The sequence below is a fragment of the Arachis duranensis genome, chromosome 8 (assembly GCF_000817695.3).
Source record: "Arachis duranensis cultivar V14167 chromosome 8, aradu.V14167.gnm2.J7QH, whole genome shotgun sequence".
In the NCBI taxonomy this organism is placed as follows: Eukaryota; Viridiplantae; Streptophyta; class Magnoliopsida; order Fabales; family Fabaceae; genus Arachis; species Arachis duranensis.
In genome coordinates, this window is record NC_029779.3 from 26,726,011 (window position 1) to 26,736,087 (window position 10,077).

Below are 10,077 nucleotides of genomic sequence, written 5' to 3' on the forward strand. Positions count from 1 at the left end.
ATGGAGGGGATGGAACTTGAACTTGCCCTATTAAAATTTCGTGGATGCAATTCCTCAGTCAAAAATCGAGCTCCTCCTAAAAAATCTAACTTTAACCACATTCCATTGGGTTAGTCATAATAGGTGAATAGATCCAACCATCCTTCGGTAAAGTAGAGAGTATTGCCTCTTCTTTAAACGCTTATATCCATGTAGTTGGAACCCGAATTAGTGAAGACAACTCGATGAGGTATTTCATGGATGTGATGCATTGTAAATGATTGTGGCAAAAGACAATCGAACTGGAATATTAGACGATAAGAATAACTTCGAGTAACAACAAATAAAAAATTATCAAAAAAATAATATAATAGAATGAGTATATGAAAAATATTATAAAAAATTATAAATTGTACCTTAAAAGGATCAACTTCAATAAAAAACGAAGAATACATTCTTATTATATGAAGTAGTAAAAAAACACTAAATATAAAATTATGAATTGACTCTCAAATTTAGATTCATGTATCACAGGAAAACACTATATATAGACTTTAGTAAAACAAAAATAAATATGTAAATTATCTATTATTAAGGTAATTTTTTAATAATGCATTAAATTTTGATTTGATACTATTATAATAAAGATATGTTTCTAAATTAGTATAATTATATATTATTCATTAAATATTAATTACAATATAATTTTGTTAAAGATATTTTTTATAAAATAATTTAAAAAAATTATTTGATATACGTGAATTGGGTAACAAAGATTTATTTTTATTATTATTACTATTATTGATATTATTATTATCATTAAAATTATTAAAAGTATTTTTAATTGATAATTGATAAGTAGTTTAATAATGCATTAAATATAGGGGAAAACCCAATTTTAGTATATTAAGTAGATATAGAATAATGTAGCCGGGGAATTTACTATATGAGCAAAGAGTTCAACTATTGTTTCGTTGAATTTGGCAACAATACTGATGAATAGTTTATACTTTATAGACCTAGTTATGTATTATTTGTTTGGGGAATTTCTCGATGATAAAGTGTATGAAGTCATCACTTTTATTAAACCCTAAATATAATCAGTACTTAATCAGTAAAAAAGAATGAATAATCTTATATCATTAAATAAAATCTCATACTATTAAAAATATTAGTGATGACTAATTGATGGCTAGTCCCTAACACTTTTTTTTTTCTTGATGTATATGGAAGTTGTGCTTATTTTGTTTAAATGTAGAAATAGAGCAAAGTAAGATTTATCTTTATATTTTTAAATTATATAAATAAAATTTAGACACCATAAAAAATACTTATTTGTTTTTCACTCGAACAAGATCTGTGTTTATATTACCATGGATTTACTTTTATATACAGATTCAAGATTTTCTTATTAGAAAAGCACGTAGAAACAAAAAACATATCACAACGCTCCATTATAAACAATGCGTAAACACAGCTTCATTTACATGTTATATAGTTTATGCGGTCAATATTATTAGCATGACCATAAACACAACGGAAACCTCTCTTTTCTTCGTAGCTGCAGACGTCTTAGACGGAACAACCTGTGTCGACGACGGTTCCGAATTGTCGTCCAACGGCTTCTCCTTATCAGGTTTTGGCGCCTTCGCTACCTCGACTGCCGGTGCCGGCGCCAGCGTAGGCGCTGGCGCTGCGGCAATCTTGGTGGGGAAGAAGTCGGATGGGAGAAGCACCTTAGCAACTTTATATATTGCAAGATGGTTATCCGTGTATATGATCCCATTGATGGTGGTGTTAACTTCACCCGTTGAAATGTTGACACTTCCACCATAACTGATCACGTTCAGTTCAACTTTCCCTTGTTTAGCACCGGCTAGTGTTCTAACAGGGTTCGTTAAGGTATCAAAGTTGGAGCTGGAGACGAAGTCAGGGAGAACATGGAACTGAACGAGCTCAAGCTTTTGCGCATTCGAAAGCATGTTGAGGAACCCTGGTTTGAGTTGGGAGAAGGCGGCGTCCTCCGGGGCGAAAATGGTTAGGCCACCGGATTTAATGGTTATGAGCTGTGAGGTGAGTTGGTTGATCAATTGTGTGGTTTTCATGAGCCTGATGAAGGTGTTGAAGGATCCACCTCTTGTTAGGATTCCAAGGATGTCCACGGCGGAGGTTGGTGGTGGGACTGGTGAGAGAGCAGCTAAGGTGGTAGAACACATGAGGGAAGATATTAGTACTAGTGCTAATGGGTTTGATAAGAGTGATTGCTTCATGTTTATTATGTTCATGTTATTATTGAATATGATTATTGATGGGGCAAATTAATTATATATAGTGGGGGCTGCAGGTAATTAAATGCTGTTATTTGCTTGGGAGGAAGATTAAGGTAAGGTACTGCGATGCATCAGAACAAGTTTATTATTATGATAGATGGAGCATTTGAGAAAATAAAACTCTCACTCAGACAATGATTGACACATATATATCCTCTTCAATTAATTCCTCAACTTACATGTATATAGACGGAGCACCTTAGCTTGCAAATTAAATGACATTTTCATATATAACATACATGCATCTAACTCACAAGCACAATATATAGTATCAGATCCGAATAACATACTCAAACCGCAAAATATTATATATAACTCCTAATACCCACCCATATTTATATTAATTTGCTGATTAAGTACAACTCTAGTACTAATTGAACTAATTATAATATAAATAAAGGCACCACAAGAGCTTTATCTTCTGAGAAGGCATTGTCATCTGCTGCAAGGATTGTTAGGCCATTACTACTCTTTGCTGCTATGAGCTCTTTGTTGATGCTCTTCATGATCTCTGTTATTTTCAGCAGCATGGTTAGGACTATCAATGTGTTTTTCCTTTTCAAGGATTCTGGTTATGTCATCTAGGGTTGAGTCACAGCAATCTGGAGCCTGAGGCGATGGTGCTGATGCAGGTGCCTGTGCCATTGTGACTGAAGAATTCAAGGAAGAAATCAAGAGGCCTAGAAGTAGTGACAAGGAAAATAGAGCTTGCTTCATCTTCTACTTAATTATTGGTAATGAAGGCTTTTAATCTGGTGTTTTAGAAAGAAGATTTAAATGATATTTGATTATATAGAAGGCCAAAGGAATGATGGAGATTTGGGGTAGGTGGAATATTAGTACTGCCATTTATTCCAAACCTTAACCTATGCTTTAGATCACATAAATAGGAATAGATATTAGATTCAAACATGTACAGTAGAATAGATTAACATTACTATTTTTGATATGTTAGTACAAGGAATATGGTTTGAGTATGGGACCAACAATTAATACACAATCTCCAGAGAAGTACTGAATAAACTCTAAGAACATGGATGATGATTAATACAGATCAAGTTAGTTGAGACTTAGAGAAGAGATTGAATTTAATTTCCCTTTTTCCATGCTTGCACTCTTAGTATTTCTCTGCAATTATCCATAAATATGGCTATTAAAAGGTATTAAAATACTTCCATATAAGTAACTACCATTAATTTTCTCTCAGTCTCATATTCCTTGTATGACTGCCAGAAGAAGTAGGATTTACACTGATGTATCATATTATATTATATTGAAGTTTCTAGAAGAAATGAAACACAGAAGCCCAAACCCCTCAAACTGGCCCAAGCTGAAGAGTTTCCTGCCTTAATAGCACATTTTTCCGAGCTTATGGTGAACAGGTTTTGTGAAATTTAATATCAAATTAATCAAAGCATATCAGACATTTTACTAACAAAAAGTTGAAAAGAACAAATCAAACAGCAATGCATACTCTTGACATTTCAGAAAGTGAGAAAGAGAAAACTAAGCAAAATTTAAAAGAATCAAGAAAAGAAGAGTTCTTCACAAGTGAAGCAACCAAATGGATGATGATCATCTTCAAGTCCATCATATCATTGCTACTACAACAAAACCAACAGCAATAGACATCAATGCAGTTCCTTGAATGCTAAGTAAGCTCAGTGCAGCAGACTTATCCTGATTCTCTTGATCTTCAGTAGAAGACTTCTTATCAGCAATGGGTGACTCTGCCTCGACCGGAGCCGGAGCAGGAGCCTTAGCCTTCACAAAGAAGTCCAAAGGAAGCAAAACCTTGTTGACACGGTATATGGCCAGATTGGTATCAGAGTAAACAAGTCCATTGATTGTGGCATTGACGACCCCAGTTGAAATGTTGACACTGTTACCAGATGCCATCACATTGAATGGAAGCTTTGTGGGATCCTCACCAGCCACTGTTTGAACAGGATTGCTGAGAGAATCAAAGTTTGAGCTTGAAACATATTGAGGTAAGATGTGGAACTGCAAGAGCTCTATCTTCTGGCCTTGGTTGAGGGAGTTCAAGAACCCTGCCTTAAGTTGCGCGAAGGCGTTATCGTCCGGGGCAAAGATTGTTAGGCCACCACTCTTTGCTGTCATCAGCTGTGAGTTGATGTTGCTCATTATCTCTGTGCTTTTCAGCAGCCTTGTTAGAACCCTGAATGTTTTCGCCTTCTTGAGGATTCTGCCTATGTCATCTGGTGCTGAGTCAGATGAATCTGGAGGATCTGGTAATGTAGGGACTAATGGTTTTGATGATGTTGGGGATGAAGCTTTTGGAGATGGTGCTGTTGTTGAATTGGTGCAAGAATAGAAGGTAGCAAACATGAGTAGAAGGAGGGAACAGGACAACTGAACTTGCTTCATTTTTTCTATAATTGATAGTCAAAAGTTGAAATTAAAGTGAATCAATTTGCTTTTATTCTTGTGCAAGTATGTAAAGGACATGAATTTTTCTTGTGATGTATGGTCCATTAAAAAGGGTTTATTATGTAGAGGCTAAGGAAATGAATGATAGGTAATTGATTCAGGGTATAACTCATCTGTCACGAAGATAAATGATCTTTCATCTTATTATTATTTTTTAATTTAATTTTATGCCAAATTTTGATGGATATGTTCTAGATTATTGGATAGATCTGGTTATGATGAGTTGTGAATTATGGACTTAGTAATATGTTGTATGTTACATCTTAGTACAAAGTATAAGCCTTGTAACTAAAAAATATATACAAAATCTTAGGCTAGTTCTTCTGCAGTTCTGAGTTATTATTATTGTGAATAAATATTATAGTTATTTTTTATATTTAAGCAATTTTAACATTTAAATTTAATTAAGTATTTTAGATTTACGTGTTTATTTTTTTCACTTTCTTCTTCTTTCGTGCTATTTCTGTGGCTTCTTTTACTTTTTTTTTATTCTTTTTTTCGGTGGTGCTACGTCATCGTCTTCTTCTTCTTCACTTTTATTACGGTCATTACCAACACCACCTTCTCCTCCTATTTCTCCTTCTTTTTACATTAAAATTTCTTCTCCTCCTCCATCATCATCATCATCATCATCATCATCATCATCATCATCATCATCATCATCATCATCATCATCATTGTCGTCTTATTCTAATACATATTGTCATTATTTTTTAATTTAATTTTCGGTTCATTTTGAGTATAATTTTGGTTTATTTCTGAGTGAATTAAAGTGCATTTGATCTCGTTATTCTACACAATTCAAAACTCTCTCTCCTCACTTTATACTGCTTCTTCTTTTTCTTTTTTATTTTTTTCTTATTCGTCGTCTTCTTATTTCATTTTGTTATAATTTTTCTTGTTTCACTCTCTTGAGAGGAATAAAATTAAAAAGAAAGAGAAGACAAATCAAATAAAAAAAATAAAAATAAAAAACTCCTCAAAACTCTTTATCATATTCTTCTTCTTACCTTGTTCTTCTAATCAAACAAAGAAGAAGAAACACATAATAATGCAAAATCACTTGATGGATTTTGATGCATTTTTGTTTATGATTCAATTTGTTTGTGTGCTTTTAATTGACTTTTTGTGTCGCAATAATTAAGTAATTTCGGTTCATTCTTGATTTAAATAAGGTGCACTTGATATATGTTTGTTTTGAAACGAGTTTACATTCTGAATTTAATTTTTTATTCATTTTGAATATAATCTATTCTTAATATATAAAAATAGATAAATAAGTTTACTCACATTATTTTTAAAATATCTTTTTCTTTCTACTAATGTCATGTCAGCAACATCGTTTACTTGGCAAAATATTAGAATCAATCACTTAGTTTTTGCCAAATCAACTATTATTTTTAAATCAGCAAATATATATATATATATACAAAAATTTGTAATCAAATTTGTCACCTACAAAAATATTAAATCCATATCCATATATTTATTGTATCTCACCGTTATAAATAATACAAAAATTTATAACTCCAATAATTAATTTATTAATTTCTATAAATAACTCATTATATATAATAAATATTCACATTACAAATGTAATAATAATATTATTAATCATAATAAATTTTACATTACAAATATTTAAATTCCATACTATTTGAACTACTTATATAAGTCTCTTATCACTATTCTTTCAAATGACATCAAATTTAGCACAAAAAATTTATTTTCGAACTACACAACATCTCAAACTTACTCAATGGAGCATCATTCTTTGGACAATATCACCAAACAAAAAAACAATTTGTTTATCAAAATTTGCGTGGTTTATCTATGGAAAACATTAACACCCACAAATAAAAAAGAGCCTCTTTGCTTAAAAATAATTATATTAGATGAAAAGGTACAAAACAAACATATTTATTATATTTTTAAATTGAATTTATGAAAAAATACTTTAATTATTTTTACTTTTTGTACTTTTTATATTATTTTATCATACTTTATATATAATTGTATTTTAATATCGTTAAAATTATACTTTTTTAATATGCTATTCATTATTCTTTTTTAACTAATTATGAACTATGATTTACTAATATTGCAGGGAAGGAAAAGTCTATACTATAAAAAATTTAAAAATAGAAGATACAAATGATTTGTATAGGCCAATTAAAGGTATAATGAAAGTAAACTTTTTACTCACAATTGTTGCGAAAGAAATTAAAAATCAAATTTTGAATCTTTTTCAAGACTATTTTGAATTTGCATCACTTGAGACATTATGTGATAGAGCGGTCAAAGAAAAATACTAACAAGTAATTTCATTTTATACTATTTCAATTATTCTTATTAAAAATAACTTATACAAAAAAAAAAATCTACACATTTTTGTTCTTTTTATTGTAGATGTCATTGGAAAACTACATCAAGAGATTAAGAAGAAAGAAAACCATACAAATTCAAGACACATCTTCGAAAGAAAAACATACATACAAAGATGGAACAAACAACATAATAGAAGAACATGCCTTCACAAGAACCTCGATAGAAAGAAGAAAGCAACAATTTTAACAATAACCAATAAAGAAAAAGAAGGACTAGCGCCACATAAGAAGGTTTGAAGGTTGTGGTAGGCTTAGAGAAGGGGGTTGAATCTATGCCTTCCTTTGGTTTGCTGTTTTCACCCTTTTTAAGCAAAGTTACAACTCTGATTCAACTCAGCAGCGGAAATTTATGAGACAAATTATTTTTGTCTCATGAATATCAGAAAACAGAACATGACAGAGAAGAAAAAGCTAACACCAGCATATATCCTGGTTCGGTTGCTTTGTGCTATGCAACCTACATCCAGTCTCCTCCACAACTATGGAAGAATTTCACTATAGTTAACAGTATTACATACACCAATTTCACACTCAAGTTCTAACCTAACTTGACATTGGCTATGCTAACACTCAACTATTCACTCTTAGTGCTATCCCAACTAAGAAAGGGTTACCAAACAAGCACAAGATACAAGACACTTAATCAACCTATAGAAATCTGAAAATAACTCTAGGCTTTTATCTCAAGTGTATCTCTCAGCCTTTTCACTCATGGCTTTTTCTTAAGCTTTCTCACTTTGCCTTTTCTCTCAAGAAATTACAAAAAGATAAGCTTAGAAAAGTACATTACAATCAGAAAAACATGAAGGAGATTGACTTCAACAACAACCTATGTGCTATGCGAAAAACTAGATTAGCAAGCCTCTGATTCAGTTCTTCATACTGGCGGAATGCACCTTTGAGTAGGTTACACTGTCCAGTTAGTTGAACTTCTTCAAAGAGCTCTCTCAGAACAAACACCTCAAGTTCACTGGTTATCTCTCCTTGCCTTACCTTCTGAATGAACAGCAAGCTCCTTTTTATCTTCATGCACGTTCCTTGGTTCTTCATCCAAGGTCAACACCTTGAGCCTTGCTTCACCAACCCACAAGCTCACCTTTTTCTTCTCAATCATCAAAGTAGAACCTTTTCTTCTGACTTTTTAACTTGACCGAAAGCCATGAAGAAGTAACCGAACTTGTTTTCCAATGGTCAACCAAATCTGAACCCTTGAACACCAACTTGGTCCCCAAGTTTTGATTAAGACCGTAGATACACAGCAGAATAGGGCAGAGGACAACTTTCCCTTTAAAGCCATTTTCGGATAGAGCAGAGAGTAGGGAAGAAAGGATGAAGATCTGATGCATGCAAGATGATATGGTTTACCTTTCTTAAGCTTGATTTAGCTTGGAATTTCAGTTTTAGCTTCTGTGCTTCAAGCTTCAATTCTCTCTCTCTTGCTTCTTTGGTTAAAGGCTTATGGAAGAAGCTCTTTCTCTTTCTTACTTTTCTGAAGTCTTGATATGACCTGATTTGAGAGGAGAGGAACGTTGCCTTGGTTGGAGCAAGATGGGGGAAATTGAAAACAATTTCAAGCTTGGATCGGGTTCTTCTCTTTTTGGCCCGGTGTCTTGCTATGCTTCTTTGTTTGATATGAATGACTTGAGCTTGTCTTTATTCACACTTTCCATTCAGCCCATTAGCTTTGTTTTGTTATTCATTCAACTTGGGCTGCCAAAAATGAAGTGTGACCTGCAACATAGCATAAATAATTAGCAATGTGTACTTATTAATTTAACAACTCTAATTATTTATTTTGCCAAAAATAATGTTTGTCATCACTAATTATTTTAGTTAATTTCTTAACTCAACAATCTCCCCCTTGATGACAAACATGATTTAAGCAATAATCAAAAGGAAATAAGTTTGAGTTAGGTTTAGAAAACTCCCTTTGATTTTTGTCATTTGCTTTTACGTTGCTCCCCCTTTCTTTTTCAAGATTAGCTCCCCCTGGATTTATGCTTTCCTCTTTGTTCCTGTTTATGCATTGTACTTAAAGAAAGCACAATAAAGAGCTATACACATTTATCTTGTCTAAGAGATATCAAATGAGCAACATCACATAATCAGCCCAACATTAATTAAATGTTAGCAGCAAAAGGATTCATCATGTGAGATCAAATTTTAGTGCAGCAATTTAGACAGAAATTCGAATGAACTACTAGTAGCTGCATCAACATCAAAAAAATACCATCCTTACTCAAAAAAATACCATCATTACTCCCCCTTTTGTCATCAAGGGTGGACAACTCAAAGGATCAACAAAAAACATCAATGCAAATCCTGCAAGCAAAGGTTAGATAGTAGTTCAAAAATTCTAACTAAACCAACAAAAGTGCAGCAGTATTTAGAGTTATTACAGTCATCCAAAAAATTAATAAAGTTCAACAGATGCAGAATAAATAAAATTCATGAGACAAAACGAGAGCAGCAGCCGCAGTCTTCGTGAGACAAATCTTAGGCATCAGAACCATCTCCTTCCGAGGCAGCATCCTCTTCAACATCAGTGGCAATGTCTTCATCATTGTTAAGGTTATCAATGAAGGTCATGAGCACAGCCACCCTATCCCTTGATTTCTTCAGAAAGTTCTCATGCTTGCTAGCTAACTTCCTTTGTTCCTTGCTCATGGGAATCATGTGATTTGATTGAGATACAAACTCTTGAGCTACATCCTTGACCACATTCAGCAGAGTGGATTTCTTCCCAGTGGAAATGGAAGTACCCTCGGTGGAAGGAGCAGGAGAATCCTCAGGGACACAGTTCTCATCTTCATCATCTAGGACGACTCTTTCAGATCTAGTGGGTCCTTTGTTCTGTTTCACTGAACCACCCCCTTTAGGTATTGAATGTCTATTTTCATATGTCTCATTGGTCAAGTCAACACCAAAAT

General features: G+C 32.9%; 2 protein-coding genes across 2 annotated transcripts; both read right to left on the bottom strand.

Moving 5' to 3' along the window:
• Nucleotides 1-1,403: 1,403 nt before the first annotated feature.
• Nucleotides 1,404-2,290, bottom strand: LOC107461724 (fasciclin-like arabinogalactan protein 12). Its single transcript, XM_052253531.1, has one exon. It carries the CDS (start codon nt 2,262-2,264, stop codon nt 1,479-1,481), a length of 786 nt encoding a protein of 261 aa, XP_052109491.1. The 5' UTR covers nt 2,265-2,290; the 3' UTR covers nt 1,404-1,478.
• A 1,070-nt stretch (nt 2,291-3,360) lies between these two features.
• On the bottom strand, nt 3,361-4,771 carry LOC107461723 (fasciclin-like arabinogalactan protein 11). The gene has a single exon (XM_016080268.3). It carries the CDS (start codon nt 4,695-4,697, stop codon nt 3,900-3,902), a length of 798 nt encoding a protein of 265 aa, XP_015935754.1. The 5' UTR covers nt 4,698-4,771; the 3' UTR covers nt 3,361-3,899.
• Nucleotides 4,772-10,077: the final 5,306 nt, after the last annotated feature.

Bases quoted from the DNA above. Each gene is read 5' to 3' on its own strand.
- LOC107461723 (XM_016080268.3), bottom strand. From the start codon at position 4,697: ATGAAGCAAGTTCAGTTGTCCTGTTCCCTCCTTCTACTCATGTTTGCT.
- LOC107461724 (XM_052253531.1), bottom strand. From the start codon at position 2,264: ATGAACATAATAAACATGAAGCAATCACTCTTATCAAACCCATTAGCA.